The sequence below is a fragment of the Pleurodeles waltl genome, chromosome 9, assembly GCF_031143425.1.
Source record: "Pleurodeles waltl isolate 20211129_DDA chromosome 9, aPleWal1.hap1.20221129, whole genome shotgun sequence".
NCBI classification, from domain to species: Eukaryota; Metazoa; Chordata; class Amphibia; order Caudata; family Salamandridae; genus Pleurodeles; species Pleurodeles waltl.
The window spans coordinates 380,051,829-380,075,334 of NC_090448.1; the positions used below are offsets into that span (position 1 = coordinate 380,051,829).

At 45.2% G+C, this 23,506-nt stretch overlaps 1 protein-coding gene across 1 annotated transcript in view; it reads right to left on the minus strand.

The window, feature by feature from the left end:
• Positions 1 to 23,506, minus strand: part of CAPN12 (calpain 12) — a 224,692-nt gene that overhangs the window by 111,660 nt on the left and 89,526 nt on the right. Inside the window, exons 7-9 of the mRNA XM_069207523.1 lie at positions 15,139 to 15,224; positions 11,431 to 11,505; positions 4,406 to 4,566 (exon numbers count right to left, since the gene is read on the minus strand). Of these exons, the coding sequence (XP_069063624.1) occupies positions 4,406 to 4,566; positions 11,431 to 11,505; positions 15,139 to 15,224 (322 nt within the window). The remainder of the gene's footprint in view (positions 1 to 4,405; positions 4,567 to 11,430; positions 11,506 to 15,138; positions 15,225 to 23,506) is intronic.

The following is a 23,506-nucleotide window of genomic DNA, read 5'->3' on the forward strand; positions in this document are numbered from 1 at the left end:
AATCATGACATAGCTCATCAGTGTGGTACATACTATGCCAATCCTTATACATATACATTAGAACAGAATGACATCAGTACCATATGTACTCTAGGAGTACCACTGTACTTGCATAACAACCATAGGTCAGAATGACACCATTCACAACTACTGTGCAAACTCTAAAAGGGGATGCTTGCAATCCTGGATAACATCATACCCCTGCTGGTATCCAATACATTTTCTGTGGGTATCCTTTGGGCATGAGCTCCATATGATTTTTATATGGGCCTCATAGTAAGTAGCAGTAGACATACATCCTCTAATAGCATTTTAACACACAGGCTCTCTACAGGCATTGGGCACTGTGTGAGGAATATACCAGCCATCTAAAAAGTACATGGGGTGCAAAATCTCCTGTGCATTTACTGAACGCAATACAGTAGCTTCTCTCCTCCAGGATTCAGACGCTGCGCTGCCGACAGGGACCCAGAGGCATTGGACCCCTCCAAGGCAGTACTCTAATCCAGCCTCTCTGGTAAATACACAGCAGTGCCGCTCATGACGGCTACCCTACCCCCCTAAGGTTCACTCACCCAATTGGATGGCAGAGTGATCAGACCAGTCTCAGGAGGTCCTGTCTTTCCTGGAGGGCCCGTTCCCTCACTCGTTCAGGGCTGGCAGACAAGCCTCTGCAGCCTGGTCTGCCCCCTCCCTGGATACACAGATTGCAGGTTAAGGAACCGCCCACACGGAGATGTGCTCGGCGGCCACGCAGCGGTGAAGGCTTACACAGCCTTGCAGCTGTCCTGAGGCACTGTTACACTTATCTGTCCACCGACATTTGGAGACTTGAGTGGACTCCACTTGTCAGGGTTGCTCTCCCACATCAGGTGGCCAGTAGAATCTAGGTGATGGGGGACCGCGCTGAGGGTTTCCTCTATGGTGATGCGATATTCAGCATGCCGGTCTGGCCAAGGGGGCCTTATGGAGGGGGTTCTCAAAGTGCAGCCGGCAGGGAGAAGTAGTTAGATCGTCGCACTGAGGAAGTTAAAGCTGCGCTCTTCTGGCACCTCTCTGTTCCAGGGCAAAGCACCCCACAAGCTCTCCTCGTGGCACCAGATAGGAGGCAGAAGACAACGGTGAAGGAAAGAGCTCCTGCTCTCAGTACTTCGGTGCCAAGCGCTCATCAAGCACTACAAAAGCTCTCACAGAGTAACACAATGGGGTGCTCCTCTGGTGCCAGAGGGCCAAGAGGCAGGCACGCAGAGCTCTCTCTGGCTGGGCTTCTTGAGAGGCACTAAAGGAGGCACAAAGGGGCAGGCAGGTCAGCACAACTAAGTAGGTGGTGGTCCCTCCGGGCCATGCAGCAAAGCCTTAACTGGGACAGAATTAGGGGGCAGGCTGGCAGCAGGGCAATTAACAGAAAAACAATTCAGGTGAGTCCTTCGGGCCACCCAGCAGACAGCAGGGCAACAAAAGAAGAGCAGTCCAGATGAGTCCTTTGTGCAGTCCAGCAGTCCCTCTGGCAGAGATTTGGTCCTAGTTCTAAAAGTGCTCTAATATCAGATGGCAGAGCCCATCTAATTATACTAAAAAATGTCTTTCTTCAGGGCTAACTTCAAAAGAGCCCTTTCAAGTAAAGCACAACACTCTTTCAACCGAGCCCTGTCTCCAGACATCAGTAGGGGGTAATCAGTACATTGTGTGAGGGCAGGACACAGCCTATTCACATGTGAGGTGTGAACGACCCTCACTCTCCCCAGCCCAGGAAGACTATCAGTATGCAGATGCCTCTTCTGTCACACCCAGCACTTCCTGTGTTATGGCTGTCTAGAAAGTATGCACCAAGTGGAGCTATCACTCTGCCCCAGACGTGGACTGGAGTCAGGCTGCAAAGCACTAGTTATAAGCACAGAGACATGTCCATGGTCTAAAAGTGGCATTTCTATAATAGTAATACGAAATCCACCTACACCAGTTAGCAGGATTTCTCACTACCACTCCAAACATACTAGACATGCCCACGCAATTCCTCATAGACCAGAACATACCACTTAGACATATGTAAGGGCATTTATAATGCAATCATATGAGAGGAACAGCACTCACAGTGGTGAGAACCTAATTAGGCTGTTTGTCACTATTATGACATTGAACACATAAAGACATATGTCCTACCTTTTACCTGCACAGCACCCTGTCAATAGGGCTATCTAGGGCCTACCTTAGGGGTGACTTGGGTGTAGTAAAAAGGGACTTTAGGCCTTGGAAAGTGATTTGACTTGCCAAGTCCGTGTGTCAGTGTCACTGTGCACACAGGTCCTGCAGAGGCAGGCCTGAGATGAGTTTGAAAGGCTACTTCTTGGGGTGGCGCAATCTGCGCTGCTGCCCCACTAGTAGCATTTAATTTACAGGCCCTGGGTATATGGGATACCACTTTACAAGGGACTTATAGGTAAATTAAATATGCCAAACAGGTTTAAACCAATTATACAAAGTCGTAGGAGTGAGAGTACATGCACTTTAGCACTGGTTAGCAGTGGTAAAGTGTCCACAGTCATAAAGCCAACAAAAAGAGGGTCAGGAAAATAGGAGGAGAAAGGCAAAAAGTTTGAGCATAACCCTGCAGAAAGGGCCATTTCCAACAGTGTCAAACCTAGGACAGCCCTTGAAAACATAGTCTGGAATAGTCCAACCTTGGTACAGAGTCTGTATGATGCACGAGGAGTTAGTGCAGAAAAAAAGAAAAGGTCTTATTTAATGCTCTTCCCTCACTAGTCTGTATTCAAGTTTTTATTTTTTAACTCACTCAATAAAATGAGCCAGCTATTACACTTGTTCTATTACCTACTCCCATTCTAGTTTGTTTCTACAACACAGCAGAGTAACTGCTGAAATGAAAAGTACTTACAGCTAACATCCAAGTGTATGTTGTGCATGTGTGTTTATGTAATGGCCAGTGTAGTAAATGCATTGTATGAATAAGGCTTGTGGTTTCTGTTTTGAAATCCCCTGGTGTGTTCCTCTGCAGAGGTGATTTTGTTTTCCCAGACAGTGGAAGTGTTTTGCTGACAATCCTGAAGCAGGAGGTAAGAGACCTAGTCACCAGGAGCGGCTCCTCTATTAGGACGGAGGAGCGTCATCCCACTGATAAAAATGCCCTAGAGATTATAAATAAAATGTTATTAACGTTAGTTTATTACTATTTTATTTTTCACTAACCCACATCCCAAACCAAGTGTCAGGGCAGGGCCATTGCTGCTGAGTAACAGAAGCAGAAAGAAGTGGTGTACTGGGCACTTAAGTTTAAAGTGCAAGTCAATTTAGCTGTCTGTTTTGCGATGGCCAGCCAGACATGCGCCCTCTAAATCGCTCCAACCCAGCTGTCTTGGACAGGTGGGTGGAGACCAAGCTCAGGCCTCTAGTGCCTTTAAGAGCGCTGAGAGAGTCTGCTCCATTAAATACTTGTGCTTCTTTGATGCTTGTTAACAGCATGACAGCAGGGCCAGGATTGGATAGGGGAGTTGTCTGGGGCCCACACTGGTTGAGAGAAGAAAACCGGGTTCAGAACGTAGACGTGCAGCAAGGTAAGTGAATATTTTATTTTACTTTTTTAAAATGTATTTAATGTGTACTAAATCGCTGACATGCATGACATTACCATTTTTAAGTTAAAAATGTCAACTTGAAAACGATAATGTAATGCATTTCATCAAGTTATTCGGCAGCCGCCACTGCTAGTCACTGTAGTGGGGACAGGGATCCGATAGAAATTCAATTAGGTCCTTTTGAAGAGGAGTTCCTGAATAACTTTTCTGTTGCACTGTCAATTGGTAGATGAGTCAAGGGGGGCAGAGGAGCTGCAGTCTATGTTGGTCAGTGTGTGAGGATCTTTTAGGTGATTATAATATAAACATTGCAAAATGTTGATATGCACACACATTAACCATTTGTTCACAGCGAGCTTAACATCATCATACCCCTCTCTAAAATAGCTAATTATCCACTCAGAGTAGTGTACTTTTTTTTAATACAATGCTCAAATAAACCTTGATTGGTCTTGGCGAGTGTGCAAAGGATTTCCCTACATATGGATATTTTAATGTAAGTGGAAAGGAACATTACTTGAGCATTTATAAAAAAAAATGATTTATTAAATTGATCTGAAACTTAGGCTCTATTAATGTTCAAACCATGAAGGTCAATTAAATGATCACATTTACTGAGCTCTATCTGAAATTTAGTTATCAAATGTCTATGTTAAACTCTCAATAAAATTGAGGAACGGTTGAATGCTTCAGGCTGAGCACTCTATTAATTTTTATGTAGGAGAAGGACTGCAAATGTTTTCTCAAGAGTCAGTGATAATGCATATCTTTCTTCCTCTGTACACCCTAAACATGCTGTTCCTCATGTGTCCTACCTTTGTGGTTGCGGCATCCTCCAGCGTTGTAACCTCTGACCCAGCGACCATGGAAGATGTTGACGTTCCACCTGTCATCTGTAGGGTTGCTCAGGGAATCAGGTGTCAGGTTACAAAGTTCCAGGGTGTCAAAGTAACGCAAGAAATCCTCCATCTGCATCCTGAGTTGTCATGTAGACACGAGCGAGGGTGAGAAAGAGAAAAGACAAAATTATTTAGATGTTTGTAGAGCATTCAGCTCCCCAGTTTTGGAACAGCATTTCACAATAGGTACTGAAAGCACCAGGACATTATTCATTTAGTTAGAATAAGTATATCCTCTGAGAAAGTTAAATGAACAGATGTGTGCAAACTGCGCCAGATCATAGGTGTGAATCTGACTCAGTATGGTGAGAATGCCCAGTATGACTGATTCCTGCAAGTGGAGGTTAGAAGAGGGAATGTCTGGGAGGTTCAGCCTGACCAACTGGAAAGGAATGCCAGAGGTTATTCTTATCAAAGAGTATTATGGACGGATGAGTCAGTATGTGTTTCAAACTACAGAGCGAGAGAGAGAAAGAGAGAGAGAGACAAAAAGCAGGCAAGGGCATCCTCTGCACCCGATTCAGCATCCCCAAAGGACCTTGCTCAAAGAGAAGCCTTCATGGCTAGAACTGGCTGGGTGTAGAGTTCAGCAACTGGACAGGAGTATCCTAATTCCTTTTGAGTCACTATTAAATGGTCCCCTACAGAGAGTCAGACCTTTCCCTCACTCCAGAAGGACTTGAATGTGTGAGTTCTGGGCAGCTACATAGGGCAGCGGATTCTGGAAGAGAAACAGTAGGTCAGCAATATGTAAGGGGCTCCAAATAGGCAACAAATTCTATGTGAGGGTTATGGTGATCAGAGCAGCTCCCAGTCTGTATTATGGATTGGTGCAAGTCATGTAGAAGCTAATAAAGAGTTATATTAGATCTCAATGTGCCTATGAAAAGGCTCCTTGCAACTCACTGATAGCTAGTGGCACCCACTGTAAGGGACGAAGTAGCAGATCCTCCATAAATTTACCCTGGATGCATGCATCAAAATCCACAGTGCTTTACTCCTGTCTTTAAAATTTAACCAAATATAGTTGGGATGGAATGCTAAAGGAATAGTGGGTACTAACTTAATGGTAATATGCACTCAGGCACAGCACTTACTGAATGGATACCTAGAGCAGAAACACTAACATTTGGGAGGTGTCACTTGACCTGAGACAGAGTATGAGTATCTATGTCCCCCCAGGTGATTATTTGTTGGACTGCAGATACTTTGTCCATCTGCCATGGTATTGTTCAGTCCTCAGATTCTCTGATTAGACATTTGACTTAAAGACCCAACAAAGACCTCGTCTAGAAATATGCCAGAGATTACCTTACCCACGCAAGGATGTGAATGATGGATAGCAGAGAAATATAACATCACCTCCGTTGGGGTCTCAAAGTGAGGCAGACTGTATGGAAGACATACTCACAAGCTGGGAACATTGTCCAAGGTCTGTATCAAAGTCACTGTAGTGGGAATAAAAGACCTATAGCAAGAACTGTCTTCATTTGCACAGAGCTTTGTAGCAACTGGGTGTTGTACATAATTTTAGGTTTTAACGCATTAACAACACCTTAAAGAACTGTATCATTTTCAGCACCATAAATAAATGTGCTATTCGGGGCACCAAGTTCTTCCTGGGGTATTAGGAAGGACCTGGACTCGTTTTCTAGGAATAATTCTTCTTGTTATCATCCCCAAGGTGACAGAAGCATATGGAAGATAGCTGCATTTTGAGTCACTAGACTTGAAAGAAGCCTTGCTGCCATAATAGGGAGAGGCAGTCTATTTTCAGTATTGAATGCACTTGCCTCAGGTGAAGACCACTGAAGAACATTATTAGAAGAACCCTTTTTAGTGCAAGCATGAGAGTGTGCAGCATGAAGTGCCAGCTGCACTGTCTTCTGGGTAGTCACTACTACGAGCACGCTCAGAGAGGACGCATCTAATATGACCAGAGCTATTTTCATGTAAGGGCATAGAGGGCAATTCTCTAGACCGGTTGCTTTCCGGGGTGAGGTGCCTGTTAAAGTGATTGGGACAGTCACAAGTCCTATCATAATGACTATATGCATAAAAATCAGATTGCTTATTATTTAATTTGACAGCTCGGCATGCCTGCTTCACAGAAGCTTAATGTGCATGTCCGTCGGGCCAACCTCGACCCTGATGCACTCAGGCAGTTAGTGGCAAGTAAATTAAAATAAAATCTTTGTGTCTAATGTTTTCTCTTAACTTCACTTTACCTCTCCTACTTCACCCCACTCTCTTTACCCTTCTCTCTTGCAATCTATAGGTCTATGTTACTGCCCTAATCTCTGTTTCAGATCTTCCTACCTTGCTTATAATTCTCCCATACACCTCTCACTACCCTAGCTCGCTCTGATTCTCTCTCTCAATGACACCTATTTGTACATGTGTCTACCTCTACATTTCTACTTCTCCACCCTTCTCTCCACCTCAATGTTCTCTGTGTCATCCATAGCTGCCAAGGTATAAATTGCTTATGTGTGACATTTCCATGCTTTCAATGTATTTATGAGTGACATTCAACTGCCATATGCGTGACACTTAGAGTGACACTTTCTCATGAGTGAAAGCAAGCATGGAAGGAGATAAATTAGAAGTTGTAGTACAATCTTGAAATTGCTGGAAAGTCCCTGAAATAAAAGGTCACTAACACACTGCCACTATTTGAAAATAATACCTTGTATATTCACAGTAGTTCACAGGGCATTATCCACAGTACGTTATGGTACTGACCTCGGTGGGATAAAGGCAGAGTATTCCTTACCATGATTCGAACCTAGGACATCTTGGTTACGGGCATCTCTCCACAGCAGAAGCTCAAACTGTTGAGCTACCTTCTTTTGACATGATCCTTCAAACTTCATCAAAGTGTCTGGTATTACAGCTGATGTCCCTGGCACTCCTATATTGAGAATGGAGTTATTGGAGCTCTGCTGCTTACCAAGAGCATTGTCATGAGGTGAGTTTCTAGTTACTACAATGACTTTTGATATGTTACCTTTAAAAAGAAACACAGCTGATTGCTGTGCGACAGTGGCATAACGAAACTTGAGGGCCCCCTGCAAAGTACATGAAGGGGACCCCCTCCTCCCCGTCCCTTCACCTACCAGCTTTGCTAAGGGGGCTCCTTGGAACTCGGGCCCCCCCACACACACCACAGGGGCTGTGGGGGCATTTGTTATGCAACTGCTGAGCGAGTAACTACGAGAGCAGGACTCCTGACACAGGGCACAAAATGCCCTACAGCCAGTGCTCCTTTGCAGCCAGAGCATGAACTGTAAAAATGCAGAAAAGCAGTGCCACCTGAAAGTACCCGCGTCATTCTAAAAGCCTGGTACCCACTTCTGTGTCCTCGACTGCACCCTCTCCACCCTCGATCCTCCTACACTTGGGTAGTGGGTCGGGGAACGACAATCCCACTACTGAAAACTCTGGAAGGCTTTCATCTAATCCAATCATTTGGATTACTATTTTATGTACTTTACATTATTGACAGACAACAGTAGTGTCACCGTTTTGTGTAATGGCCCTTCATTATTGGGATGTCGGGTGGGGGTGGCTCGCTGCCGGAGGTGCTTGTGTTTGTGTGTGCAGGACTAGTCCGCCTTCCTTTGTTTCATAATGTTCGCTTTTTCCTTCTCTGCTTTACATAGCCGTCCCCCCGTCCCTCTGTCCCTCTACAGGCTATGTTTATCTGACCCTCCTGTTCCTAGACACTTTCTACATGGGCAAACAATCATCCCGGGAGGAGCTTTCCGCGCCCTGGTCCAGGCTGGGTGTTTAAATACCGCTTTAAAGCACCTACTCAGCTGCGCTGCTCTGAGATCACAATTCGTTTTCTCCACGGCCATGCTGCACGGTGCCACAGAGAGACACAACCCTGCTGATTCTTCAGAAAGCAGACGGTGCTGGGGCTTCATGCCACTACACAGACCCCGAGATCGGTACGAGATGCAACTGCCTGACCTTTCAAAGTGACCCCACGGCACGAGCTCAGAGCAGTGTTTAGAAGCACACAATTCATCTTCCCTGGGAGCGCCTCCTTTCCAGAGAGGGCCTTGGCAAATAATTATAGCAGGTGCTTACATTATTTGAGAACACTGCCTGGTGCTGTCAATTGTATGACAATTTACACCTGTGCGAGAGTGCAGTGGTAGTAACCAATTTACGATACTCTAACCCCTGATGCGTGGCACCTGGCAGGGCTGCTCGTCCCTCTCTCTGCACCTTCCTGCTGTGTTTCAGACGCCTCTCCCTGTATTTCTATTCCTTCACCGCCCTCTCTCAACCTCGTCTTACCATTTACCTCACTTCTCTAGCTCTCCCTCTCAATACCTAAACTCTACTTCTCTCTACCGAACCACTCACTGCCTGACTTCTGGCTCCCCTACCTCATTTGAGCCCCAATCTCACATCTCTCTCTACTTCAGCATTGACTCGCTCTGTTTCCCTAACCAACCTCTCCATTTACTTCACCATTCAGCTCTTACTCTCCGCTTCATCTTCCCTTTCTCATTCTACTTCCGTTCGCTCTACCTCACCTGCCACTAACTTTTCTACCTTCTCACTACCTCCCTTTCTAACTCTACCTTTCCTTGTCATCACCTTCTTTCTCTGTCATCTCTCTCCACACTTTTCACTATTTCAACCAAATCTTTCTACTTCACATATTTCCCTCTATCTCTCTCTCTACATCTCTCTGTCATTGATCTGCCACTAGCTCTCTGCCTCACAAATATCTCTCTCTCACACACACTCTCTTTTCCCTCTCTTTCTCTGTCTCTCTTTCTACCTATTTATCGACCTACCATATCAGAGCCAGAGGTATCTGTCAGGCCTGAGTGTTCACATAGAGAGAGGAGAAACAAGGCTGCTATGCTGCAGCACGAGTGGTCTGATTTTGGATTTGGGTATGCTGCTCAGTGAGTTTCCTGAGGCCATTTCCCTGTGGGCCCTTGCTTTCTGGAGTCCATCTTCATGTCTCTCCTCCTTGGAAGTGGGTGAGTGGGGGATAGGTGGGGAAAGAGGAATCATTCTGTGATCCTACCAAAATAGGAGTACTTTCCTTCGAGTTTTCTTGCCACTTCTGACACCTTGTGTCCTGAAAGTCGATAGCCTTTTGCAATAATTTTTGTCATTGGGTTTCAGCCATGATAGTCTACAGTACATATCGCTGTCTTACTATAATGATGAAGGTACAGATGATTCTAGACTCCTTTACTTTACTGCTGCACAAGGATGCTGCTTGCATGTCTAGCTGGCCACAGAGCTCTTCTTTTCTACATAGTGATTAGTTTTGCCATCCTTCAAAACTAAGTTATCTTACTTTGGTTGGTTTAGCTTTTGGATGCCCTCACTCTATTCATGAGCCTCAATAGGTTTGTTCGTTGTCTTCCCTTTGGGATCTGTCGTTTGGAGCAGTGTTCCATGTTTGTTTTTCCTGTCAGACTTGGGCATTATGGTCTCCTGTGTATTCCCTTTTCCATGTTTATACCTTTCCAGGAGCATGGTGAAGCAGAGTCTTTTCCCTTTAGTGAATTTCTAATCCTGCTCTCTGGGTGTCACTTTCTATTGGCTGTGAAAAAATATAAGAATTACATTCAGTGGTTCCAACATATTTTTGCTTCTGGGGTTTTCCCTTTTTTCTGGCATCCAGATCAGGTTTGTCTGCTTTGGTCCATCCTTGCGATTTAAGGACTGGAATGAGGAAGGCAGTAGAGGAAGTAATGCCCTGATTAGTTACTGGTAATCTTCATTATTCAGATTCATAGTCTTCCTCGTCACAGTCTTTGGTACCTGTTATCCCTACCAGGTTGGTTTTGACCACAGGGCCACTGCGGCGTGTGGAATTGCAGGAAGTATGGTAAATTGAGACCCTCTTTATGACTCCCAGGGAGGAGGATGGATCTAAGTTAGGGAGTGGATACAGTATTAGTTCTTACGTTTACTTTAGAGCTAAGGAAGGTGAATCCTGTCTGTGCAATGGGGTAAAACTAACAATGTAAGGACCGTTACAAGAAAGACTAGGACTTAGAGTGAAGAAAATTACTGGTAACTAATCAGGGCATTTTCAGGTAATATAGCCTGATTATGTTGTATAGTAGCAGAATTTCTGAAGAAGGTAGAGTGCGCATGTACAAACATTGTTCATGCAAAAACAAAATGATGATGATCAAATATTATGTTTTACAGTACTTAAATGCAAAATATAACCAGTCTAAATCGTGACATTTTATTTTCCTACATACTCCTTTAAAATATATTTATGCTGATCGCAGTTTGCCTTAGTATTATTGTTTCCTAAATTCGTTTGCATGCAAGTAGCTCTAATTGTGGTCTAATTATTGCAAAGTCCTTAAACTACAGAATATAAATTGTAAATGTAAAATAGTTTTGTCTTCAACACAATTGAGCCTAATATATTTTTTTCAAGATTTAGTGACATTAGATAAGGTTTTCGCAAATAGGAATGAACGCCTGGCACTCACATGGATATTATTTCTTTCTATGCCATCTCATTGGTCTAAATGTAAACTTTGTCTAAACCAAAGATTGTCCAATTTCACTATTTTACTTCTTGAACAGGTTGCTTAAGACATGGATGCCTGGCATTGGTCCAGAAGGTTGGATTAATTCCAGGTTTTCAGAGAGACTATTGGCTTTGTAAATACATTTTCCAATGTAAATTCATCTTATGCAGCTATCCTAATGGCTCTATATGGCTCTTCGGCAACTACATTGGCAGAATGTTTTTCATGCCATCTAAAGAGGCCTATCAGACTTTAAAGCCGACAAACTGTAACATCTTGTCATGCAGTTTTGTTAGTACAAAGAAAGGTAACAGTTGCATTTTTCTGCCTCCTAAGACTGACCAAGAGGACATGATTAGGGGTTTGTATGTTATTTATGAAAAATCACTGATGTCTTACCAAAATTCTCCATCTTCAGCTCTGACCTGTAACTCTGTTAGTTGGGAAGGGTCCAGAAAAGACCAGAGGGAAGATCTGTAAGGAACGAGAGGAAGGTTGACGCAAAGCAGAGATACTGTGGAAAAGCCTACTTCAACCTCCTGTAGAAACTGACTAGTTTGCAAGGAAGACTGCCAAAGTAACCACATTTCAGCAAAAAATAATAGCTTTTTGTCATACCACTTGCTTTAAAGTATGAATCTGGCGTTAATTAATTTATTTTGCTACACAGTGCACTGATGGAATGATAGGACCATGCAGTAGCAGCATAAGATTCAATAGTTATGGCTCTGAAAGCATAAGTAGCCCCTTCATCAGAAGGATTCCCAGGGTTTTACTTGGATTCTCTCTTAGTCGACTCAAGTTATGTTGCCCCAAGTCACAACAGTAGTGCAATGGAAAGTTCAAAACAATAGTCTCAAACTGCAAAAAAATTGAACTTATAAACAGGAGTATTAGCAGCAATTGATTCAGCCTATGTTTTTCTTTGCACTCTGGTTCCTGAACGGGGCTGCATGAACATAGCAGTAGCCAGCTCCCAAAGGGAGGGAGCACAAGGAGGGTGTAGCCACCCTCAAGGACAGTAGCCATTGGCTACTGCCCTGTGACCCTAACACACCCTTAAATTTTGTATTTAGGACGACCCTGAACCCAGGAAATCAGATTCCTGATGAACTACAAAGAAGAAGGACTGCCCAGCTGAAAACCCCACAGAGAAGGAGGAAGGCGACAACTGCTTTGGCCATAGCCCTACCGGCCTGTCTCCAACTTCATAGAACCTGCAACAGCGACGCATTCGACAGGACCAGCGACCTCTGCTGAATCAGAGGACTGCCCTGCAACTAAACAGGATCAAGAACTCTTGTGGACAGCGGACCTGTCCAACCGAGAAAGAAGGAACCATCTTTAAAGGGACTCTCACCTCACTCCAGAAGCGGTAGTCCCCACCACTCTGCACCCGACGCCCCTGGCCCGTGTCCAGAGAAACCAATGACCCAGAGAGGATCCCCAGGTGACTCCGACGAAGTGTCCACCCTTGGCTGACCTCTCTGCACCCCCACGATGACGCCTGCAGAGGGAATCCCGAGGACCCCCCTGACCGCGACTTCCCAGGACGAAGATATCCGACGCCTGAAAGAAGCACTGCACCCTCAGCCCCAGACCTGTGAGAAACTGACCACCAGCGCAGCAGTGACAAGCAGGTGGCCCTCACCCTTGCCCTGTCTGCAACATGTGAGTGACCCCTGGGTCCCTCCATTGATTTCTATTACAACCCTGACGCCCAGTGTGCCCACTGCACCCGGCCACTCCTGTTCCGCTGAGGGTGTGCTTTGTGTGCCTACTTGGGCCCCCCCCCCCCCCCAGTGCTCTACTAAACCCACCTGGTCTGCCCCTTGAGGACACGGGTACTTACCTGCCAGCAGACTGGAACTGGAGCATCCCCGTCTCGATAGGCACACATGTTATTTTGGCTCCTCTTTGACCTCTGCACCTGACTGTCCCTGTGTTGCTGGTGCTGGGTGTTTGGGGTTGACTTGAAGCCCCAACGGTGGGCTACCTATGACCCGAAGACTGAACTTGTAAGTGCTTCACTTACCGTGCTATTTAACCTGTACTTACCTCCCCCAGGAACCATTGAAAATTGCAGTGTCGTTAAAATAGCTTTTTGCCATTTTATGAAAAACTTTGTACATTACTGTTTTGGTTCAAAGTTCTAAGTATTACTATGCAAAGTACCTTTCATTTAATGTACTTACCTGCAATCTGAATCTTGTGGTTCTAAAATAAATTAACAAAAAAATATTTTTCTATATAAAAACCTATTGGCCTGGAGTTAAGTCATTGAGTGTGTGTTTTCACTTATTGCTTGAGTGTGTACAACAAATGCTTAACACTACCCTCTGATAAGCCTAACTGCTCAACCACACTACCACAATTAGAGCATTAGTATTATCTATTATTGCCACTATAAACCTCTTAGGGGAACCCCTGGACTCTGTGCACACTATGGCCCTCATTACGACCCTGGCGGTGAAAAAAAATGGGATTTTGACCCTGGCGGTAACCAACATCACAGACAGACAATTTAACACACCGACCGCCAGGGTGGTAACGGCCGCTGGGCTGGAGACTTCAGTCTCCAGCCTGGCGGCCGTCACAATCCCACCCTTGGGATTACGACCCGGCCTACCGCTATGGTTTGCGTGCCAATCTTACCGCCACGAAAACCATGGCGGTAGGCACTATCAGTGCCAGGGAATCCCTTCCCTGGCACTGATAGGAGTCTCCCCCACCCTCCTTCTCCCTCTCCCGCCCCCCACACATGTACACACCCACACGTGCACCCATATACACACATGCACACACGCATACCCACATACATACCCACACACTGCAACACACACCAACATACTTTGTCGCATACACGCATTCATAACACACAACATACACTCACATTCAGTCATTCACGCACTCATTCAACGCGACTCACACCCGCATGCACGCATACCAAAACATACACACACACCCCCACATACACACCCCCTCCACATACACACACACCCCCCACATACACACACCACCCCTCTCCCCTCTCCCCTCTCTCCTTTCGCAGAACCCGACTTACCTGCTTGCAGGGGGTCCTCCGGCTGGAGATGGGCCACTGCGCTGCTGTCAGCAGCAGCGTCTGCCAGCAAATTACCGCCAGGCCATATCATTGATCATGATACGGTCGGTGGTGTTTTACTGGCGTGGCGGTGCTGCTATCAGCAGCGCTGCCTTACCGCTGTCCGCCGCCATGAACGTCGGCGGTATTCCGCCAGCCTTCTGGAGGAATACCGTTGACGGTCATAATACGCGTAGACGGCTGGTAGCCACGGCGGCAGCATGTTGGCGACCGTCGCTGTTGCAGTAGGCAGCACTTACCGCCAAAGTTATAATGAGGGCCTATTTCTCAATTTGATGTAGTATTTACAGAGCCAGCTTCCTACACATTTGAATCTAATTTTCCAAATTCTTGGTGTTGTTCTATTTTACTGTTCACCTCTTTATGTTGGTCTGACAGCTTACCAATGTACTTCTTTCCAGCCCATTCAAAATACACGTGTTCTTGTGCTAGTTTAATACACTCCTTACACATCTCACCTTTTTTTAAACCGTTGCAATGTCTTCCAGTTCTTGTTTCTTTCCAATTGCCGACTCTTTTCTGTGTTCTTGTTTGCCTCTCTATTGTCCTCGGTTTAGACCTTCATGTCCACTCATCTTTCTTTCTTATCTGTTCCTCAGCCACCTCCTGCAACCTCTGGCTTTTGCTCTTTTTATACTTTAGGCAAATAAACCCTAGAATCACTTGACCGCTCACATATATTTGCCTACTTCTTTGTTCAGCTTTGAAACCTCTTTCAAACAACAACTTCTACTACTCATTGAATATTAATTGAAGGCAATTGAGTCATAAGCAGTTACATATTGCATGAACACTCTGTAGGAACTGTTTACTGAGATCATAGTTTTTCAAATTAGAAAGCACTGTTTAAGTATTGGAGCCTTCCTTGAAGTCGAAATGGATTTCAAGGTAGGGGTCTGACCTTTGTAAACCCTGTAGGTGTGCCAGATAAAAAATTGCAATCGACCGCAATACCCACACCTTTTGTCCAGCTCTGAACTCACTTGTCACTCCACCGCCCATTCCATTCCACACGGCCCCATGGGTTCCTGAGTCGCAGCAACTGGAAATTCCGGCCACAATGCTCCACCTGGAAAAAACAGCGGGTGGGGGTGAAGGGATTTCAGTTATTAAATTAGCAGGGCTGTCAACGTATCAATGCATGCCTGTTTTTAATAACGTATCTTGCAGCCCCCACGAAAGATACCCCTTGACACTTTACATGGTTACTCTCCAATTATCAGAGAGACAGATAATGTTGGGTGGTGTTTGGATAGTTCCTACATGAAAATGTAGTTGGACTCGTCTCAAATGACTCAGGTATGATCAAGTATGGTCTCCTGGCAAACACAGGCAAAATGACAGCAGGGGGTTGAAAACTTTAAACACTGAGGGCCCTATTTCGAGTTGGTAACAGACGGAAAGATCTCTGACTTGTGGAAACAGTGTAAAATCCCCCTTTTGAGCATTATCCGAGGCAGGAAAATCTGCTGCTAAAACGACCTCTCCAATACTATTCCTAGGGCAGTGCTAATTCTGCTGGACGATTGTTCTACGGAGAAGAATCCTCAAAAGATGCGCTTACTGTTATCACTCAGGCCTTAATCGGGCCCGAGACGAAACCAGCAGTAAATGGTGAACACAGTTGTATGTCAAAATCTCGGGGTCAACCTGCACATATATGAACTCCACAATACTGGCTTTATCAAGGTAGGGGCACAAACGGCAGTATAGATTTACTATCAATACATCTACGTCTACTCACCTTGACAATATGTTGGTAGCCAATATTATGGAACTGGCATACGTGCACGTCGATGTAAAAGCTCCAATGTTGTGGTAAAAACACCGTGAACACATTTACTTCAGCCAAACTGTATTCTATTCAGTCCCCAAAATAGGATTTCGGAGATGGGGTTGGTAAAAAAAAATGTATTTTTTCCAAAAGTTAATTTTAATTATAACTTTTTTTGTGATTCGTGGTCCCAATTCTTCTGTTCCATTCAAAATATCATTGTAAAAGAGATATTAATCACAATAGTCACCTTCAGTACCAGGTCGTCAGCTTTTCAACCGTAGACTGAGAAAAAGATACCTCCCTTCTTGGGAGGGCATGCTTCTTTTTATGTGGTAGCATAATGGGGCTTTTGTGCCACCACGTCACACTTTTTAGTAGTGTTACCACCACGTCACACTCTTTAGTAGTGTTACGGCATGAGGCCTTCAGAATGGGTGTATTGGGTGCTCTATGTTTTTGTATCACTCTGAGTATGACATAATGCATTATCTGTGGCTGTCATTAAGGAGTAATGTTAGTCATTGTTACGGAGTCTTTCCAACTCGTAGTAGGGCTTGTGTGAACCACTATGAATCGAAATAGGCGACAGCCTGAAAAATGTGCCCCCACCTATCCGGGATTCACAATGGAATGGGAAAGATTGTCCTTTGGAAATCGTGTAAGATACCTCGAGGAAGTAGGCACTGTTCCAAGGGACCACTGTCTGCTCCTGTCGATGTGTTCCCTAACGGGATTGTTTAAAAAAAAGGTACAATTTTAAAAAAAATATATATATTTCCCTTTTTAGAAGGTAAATGCAGAAATGAAGATCTGTTGTCCCTTGCTTGGCCTTCTTCCCTGCATTTCCCAGCCATTCACCAGAATCATAAATTGCAACCTGCCTGAATAATATTAATTCGGGAGGTCGTTTTATTTACCTCGTGCGAATGTACAGTTTGCATTGCGACTCATTAGCACATAGGTAGCTATCTAGAAATGTGATTTCCTTCTACGACTTCATATATGCATATGAAGAAAATGAAACTGTTTTGAATGTGAATTCTCTGTTGTACAAACAGCAATAATTGTGATAATGATTCTAGCGACACAGGTTGACTTAGTTAGACTTGAGGAACTGAAATATTATTTGCAAACTTGAAAAACCACTGGAAGATTCTGAGCATGGACAGAGCTTAAGCTCTATGCCTCACAGATAGGCGAAAACATATTCTATCCCACTCAAGAAAGTATAGTGGCTTTGGATTGGCTGAAGAAACTTTGGACTCACAGTTAATCTCTTGACTGATGATGACTGAGCTCGGGCCACTTTAGCGACTTCAGGACAGAAAGGCAGACCTCCTATGTGTGTCCATGGCTAGATGTGGGTGAACTACTGAAAGCTCCTGCTCAAGCTAGATGTCATGCCCTGGCTCCAATCAAGGTCCGATTGGAAACTCGAGTCCAAAAGGAGCTGAGCTTTGACAGGAGGCGTTGTAATCTAGTGTATACAACCGCTGACCATGCAATATGGGGAACCAGGTTTGAATCACACCCTCAGCCTCCATCCAGTGAATACTAGCAATTCTCCCTATCCCAAAAAACTCTTGTAATTGTATCTACTGTGAAGCACTCTCAAGGTTCGTACTATGTAATACTAGCAAAAATTAAATATGGATTATGTCTGTCACCTACACTTGAATCTCATACTCCAAGACCTAATAACAGATTATTAGACTTTGATGTCAGAAAGAGACACCCATCTAGGGGCTGAATTGCATGGGGTGAAACTAGAAAAGCCTGGGATCAGTCATGGCTTCCCTATCTGAAAACAAATGTGTGATCCTAGACAAATACTTTATTTCTCAAACCATACTTTTTGTTCATTATCACACATGAAAGTACCGTCAAGTACGTGAGAGTGGGAGATGCTTTGTGCCAAACATTTCTTGTGTTTGACTTACTAGCCTATAATGTTGTTCCAACTGCAATCTAGCAACATACATGGCTACAGGTGACCTCTGACTTGCATCTTAGTTCACTAACATTATTGGCATGGGAGAGGGGAAGGTATGCTTCTCAGCGCATGTTAAAAAACTTTCTCTTTAAATACACTATTCTTAAACATTCTGATAACGTGAAATGCTTTCGCGTGTTAAAGAAATGCACTTTTTTTTTTTTTTTTAAAGACATCTTATAGTTCATCATGATGTTTTTTGTAATATTTACATGGCACATATTTTCAGAGCTTGGCTCTTGGACGGGCTGATACAGCCAGAGCCGACTCGTGGCTAGGTTCTTGGCTCCGCTCTTCCTGTTTATTTGTTGGCTCGCCCACCTGTCCGAATAAACTGGTGATCGAGTGCAGACTCTTCTCCAAAGTGAGATCGGCGTGACGTCACTCCACGCAAGCAGTGTTGGTGACCCAATCCTACGCCAGAGCCAACAGACCTAAAGGTGTATCACGAGAACATCAAGGTGTGGCTTCCATCTTGCCATCCCTTTCACAACACTCTAGATCGACGGGTGGGGTGCCAGAGACATAATTCCGTTTGTCTATTTCTGCTGCTCGTCTTCGTATAACATAAAATATTACTGCTTCTTGCTTGCTGTTGCACGGGGATACCTACCCAGCGCTCGTAGGGACTCCCGGCGCCCTCTGCCCTGAGTGCGCTTGCCTTGCTGATTTCTATCTTCATAGCGTCAGGGGGAAGTTTCCTGTTCCCCTCGTTAGTGTGTGACGCCTGAGTTCTTCCGGTTAGGTCATCTTTTGCCTCCCAGATTTCAGGGGCCTGTCCCCAAAAACGTTCGTGATTTCTCGACCCACTGCCTCCAGTATGGAACTTAACGCACCTAGACAATGCCTTTGATCAGTTCCCAGGTAGAATTTTTGTAATGACAATAGACTGTTCGAACCCCTTGACCGCTAGCCGTAAGGCCATTTTCTTTACGCTGGCGCCCCTTTGTGACCTCTTGTGCTGTAACTGTAATGCAGCGCTTGTTGCTAGCCTGATTTATAATAGAGGAAAAGCTGAAAAGTCTGATGGGTCAATGTTGTATCGCGCCACACAACTTTCTAAATGTGGGCATGGCAAGCGGAATTTGGAAGAAGACAGTTTGACAGATAATATAACGTGTCAGTCGGAGGACAAGTATTGGCAAAGCCGTTGTGGCCTATTGGCTTTCAATTGGGTATTAGCCATGCTAAACAACATCCGCGATGCTGTGCAGCAGGGCTAATGAGGTAGTTAGTGTGCTGGCGATTGTTGGCCTTTTCTAGGACTTTGGCAGGGGATGGGAGGAGCGAGATGGAGCAGTAGTTTTTGAGTTTGTTGCGGTTGGCTGAGGGTTTCTCCAGGAAGGGCTTGATCTCGGTGTGCTTCCAGGTGCTGGGGACGGTAGAATTAGAGATGGGGTTGTTGAGGATTTCTGAGGGAGACTCCGATTACTTCTGTTCCTAGGTCGTAGATGCGGTGAGGGCAGAGGTCCGTGGGGGATCCGGAGTGAATGGAAGTCATGAGGGGGATAGTATCTTTGGTAGAGAGCTGTTCCCAGTCAGTGAGCTGGTGGGGGAGGAAGGAGTAGGTTTGGGTGCGGGGGTGGTCGAGGTCGGAGGGCTGAGGTCAAAGTTGCTGTAGATGTCAGTGATCTTGTGGTGAAAGTAGTCTGATAACGAGGCACAGAGGGCTTGGGAGGGGTGGATCATGTTCTCTGTGGCCGAGAGACATGAGAATTCTCTGGCGATACTGAAGAGTTATTTGTCGTGGTCGGTGCTTGCCTCGATGAAGGCAGTGAGTGCTTCTTTCTTGGTCTCCCTGAGTTGGTGGTGGTAGCTGTTGAGGGCAGACCTGAAAGAGTCGAGGTAGGCACGGGTCTGGTTGGAGCGCCAATGTCTCCCTAGTTTCCTGCAGCAACGTTTGAGGGTCAGAAGTTCTGTGGTGAACCATCTGGCTTGCTTGGTGGGTTTTCTGCTGGTGGTGCTCCTCAGGGGAGCGATGGTGTAGGCGGCTGAGGCGATCCAGTTGGAGAAGTTTTGCACATGAAGTTTGAGGGTATCTGCAGAGATGGGTCTGACTTCTTTGAGGGTGGTGATCTAGGAGGTTTCTTTGACTTTGACCCAGTTGCAGCGTGGGAAGGTCTCATTGGGGCTTCAGGGTGTCCGTCAATGGTGAAGTGGACAATGTTGTGGTCAGTCCAGGTTACATCAGTGTGGGAGTATGTGGCTTTGTCGCTGGTGGAGAAAATGGGGTCCAGTGTTTGTCCTGTGTGGTGCATGGGGGCAGTGACCAACTGTGTGAGGCCGATGATGCTCATGGTTTGAAGGAGTGAGGTAGAGTTGGCGTCATCCGGGTCTTTTAGGTGGAAGCTCAGGTCTCCCAGGAAGATATAGTTGTTGGAGTTGTTTGCCAGGGGGGCAATGAAGTCCGAGATGGAGTTGCTGAAGTTGTAACAGGGGCCCAGAGGTCTGTAGGCATGGGTTCCTCTGATGGTGGTTTCAGCATCCAGTTTGATCTGGAAGTTGAGGTGTTCCATGATCGGGGTTGTCTCATCGTCTGAGGCGGTGCAGTTGAGTGAGTCCTTGTATATGATGGGGATGCCTCCACTGTGTCTGTCGGGGCGGGCAGGGTTGATCATCTTATATGCAGGAGGAGTCCGGGTGGCTATGTCTGGAACAGCTGTGGGGGTGAGCCAGGTTTCAGTGATGAACATTTTCTCCGTGGTGAGGGTGATTATGGTGTCCCAGATTTCCATGGCGTGCTTGCAGAAGGATCAGACGTTTAGTAGTGCGCAGTGAAGTTGTGGTTTGTGGCTCGGAGTTGGCTGGGCAGAGGGTGTGGTGGTTCCTGATGAAGCAGAAATGAAGGTTTTACATTTATTAGCGCTTAAACGTAGTACTGCAATAATCATGTGTGACTCTAACCGAACTAATAAAGATTGTACGGGGACAAAATGTGCCCTTAGAGTAGTTTGCCAACATTTATAAGCGTGCTTTATATAACGTGATGTACTAGAATTGCACTAATCCGACATAATCGTAAACATGTGCTACGATTTGCTTGTTTGAAATGCTTTAGCTTAGCATTACTTTAGCGGAGGCTTTGGCCTAGTTGCCTGGTCTCACGGTTTAGATGCTCGTATTTTTCCAATGTGCTAATAAACGTGTATTTTTTCTTGAAGCTGTACTTTTCCACTGAGATCGTTCACATGCTTATCTTAAAGTTTTGTGCCAGCTTGGCATTTTTCTCTTTACTCCAAGGTCGATCTGCAGGTGCGGACAATGGAGGCTCTGAAAGTGAGCTAATTGGTATAAAATGTTGCAACTTGCGTACCCATCTCCAAGGATAATGTATGCTTAAGTAAAAGCTTGAGAACTGTTGTTTTTGATTGGACAATTTGAAGCTAACCTATGAACCCTCCAATGGAAGACCCTACTGGATTTGAACTGTTGTCTATAAAAACCAGGTGCACGAGAAGAAATTAGATCATTACGGCCATTACCAGCTCGATACCCGCCATTTTGCAGACTTCGTAGCTATTATGGCCCACCTTGCTGCGACGCCATTTTGAAAGAGACTTTGATGCTTTCTCTAATCGAGAGAAAGAGAACTTAAATGATTCTGGCCCTAGAGACTTTAACTTTGATTTGTCTCTTTGCATGAAGTAATAGTTTCACCTTGCCGCCGTGAGGCAATTGCCCCGTCCACCCCTGCCCCTTTGCCCCGTCCCATGCCAATCGAAACGGTACCCATGCTGATCGAGAAACGGTACCTGTGAGACGAAGCCTTCCTTGTATGCTGATCGTAATTGGTAAATATGAAAGGAAATTGTAAAATTGCATTGTGTTTCTTTTAGGTAACCAACTGCTGATTTTTGATAAGAGCCCTAGCTAGGAGTTTTACTAAATTAATGTTGCTAAATTGTTTTCGCATGAAGCCCCACATGCCGATGCTAATTTGAGGTTAGACGAGGATTCCTTTTGTTGCACGATGCAATTTGAGACCTTGTTATGCTGACTAAATGTATGCAATTAGTTCATTGCAGATTATCGTATTAGTGATTTGCATTGCTATTATCGAATGCCTTGTGATTCAAATGCTGAATAGATTGCACTTGTTTCGCCGCTATGGACAGCTATTAATGTTCATTTACGTTTATCATTTGGTGTTGAGACACATTTATATTGTGCTAGCTTTGTTAATATAGGGAAATAAATTCACTAACTTTGCAATAAACTGGTGTGGTTATTCCTGACTGAAAGGTCCGGGTTCGCCGAAATGTATTCTGGATTAATTGTTAAGTGTTATGTTGATCAAGGTATTGCTTATGTTCGATATTGATTATTGATTTGATTAAGGTGACCGATTAAGAGTACAGAGAGTCCCACTTAGTCAAAAGATTAATCGGCCTAAAGAGCGTCCGAATACAGGTAAAATTACTAGTACGGACCGCTCTATCAGTAGATGGTAGCAGAGGACGGTTTCGTCTTTTGGGACCCCGTACTCTTAAAGTACATGGTGTTGAATTAACGGTTTCGACTTTTGAGATCCCCATTCGAGAAGTTGAATTAGATTTTTCTTGGGTAAAATAGATTGACAGAATGATGATGGGCTAGGTCCACCGCGACTTTCCCGGGATCTCGGAGCTTGCGAATGGAGAGAACGGAGATGTGGAATCAGCGTTGGCGGTACTAGTGATGGTATGAGTGAAGTTAGGGTTTTGCGCTTGCACAGCTTATTGCCGCAGATTGTGTGAGAAGGTTGCGAGGATTTCAGAGAATAGCGGAGGTGCGACTCCGAGTGTAGAAGTAGGGAAGTCGTCGAACTTCATAGAAATAGCGGAGGTGCGACTCCGAGTGTGAGAGTAGGGAAGTCGTTGAACTTCATGTGCGTGTGGCGCTTTGTGCATAAAAAGGTCCACGTGGTTGTTGTTGTTGAGACGGGCCCTGCGAGGTCAAGAGACTCCGGAGTATGTTGTTTTATGTTGTGGTCTGGGCGGTTTAGTAGGTTGATCGGGCGTGGTCAACGAGTCGGTACGTGTGTTAAGGGAGTGAAAGAAACTTCGACTTCGGGCTTTGACAAGATTCTAAGTGCACTAGAATAGATCACTGACAAGTGGAGAGCAGTCTGCGGGTCAGATTTGCTTGCGAACGTGGGGACCGAGAAAGACGGAATAACTGCCGAGGCTAGTGAAAAGTCCCTAAGGTCCTGAAGCGACTGTGTTACCCTTCCTGTAGTAAACCGACAGATCTGTTTTATTTTTTGGTAGCTCGCGATACATGCAAGAAGTTGTTACGAAAAGAGCTGAGTGAAGGAGGACTAGCCGCGAGGCTTTGTCAGCCGCAGTGTGTGTGAGTGTGACGTCACTAGGAGCCGCGCTGGGATAGGTTGGTTGTAGAGAAGGGTCGCGCACGGATTGGACGCAGTCCGTGGGGCTCGATTGGAAGGGGAAAGGCAAGCGAAGAGTATTCCGGGAATTAAAGTCACCTATTGATTACAAACTTTGTGAAATAAAAGACGAGAAAAAAATGAAATTTTTTAAAGCATTAAGGAGTGCGATGAAGGGGGAGTCATACATTAAAGCGAGTGTAGGAGAGGAGA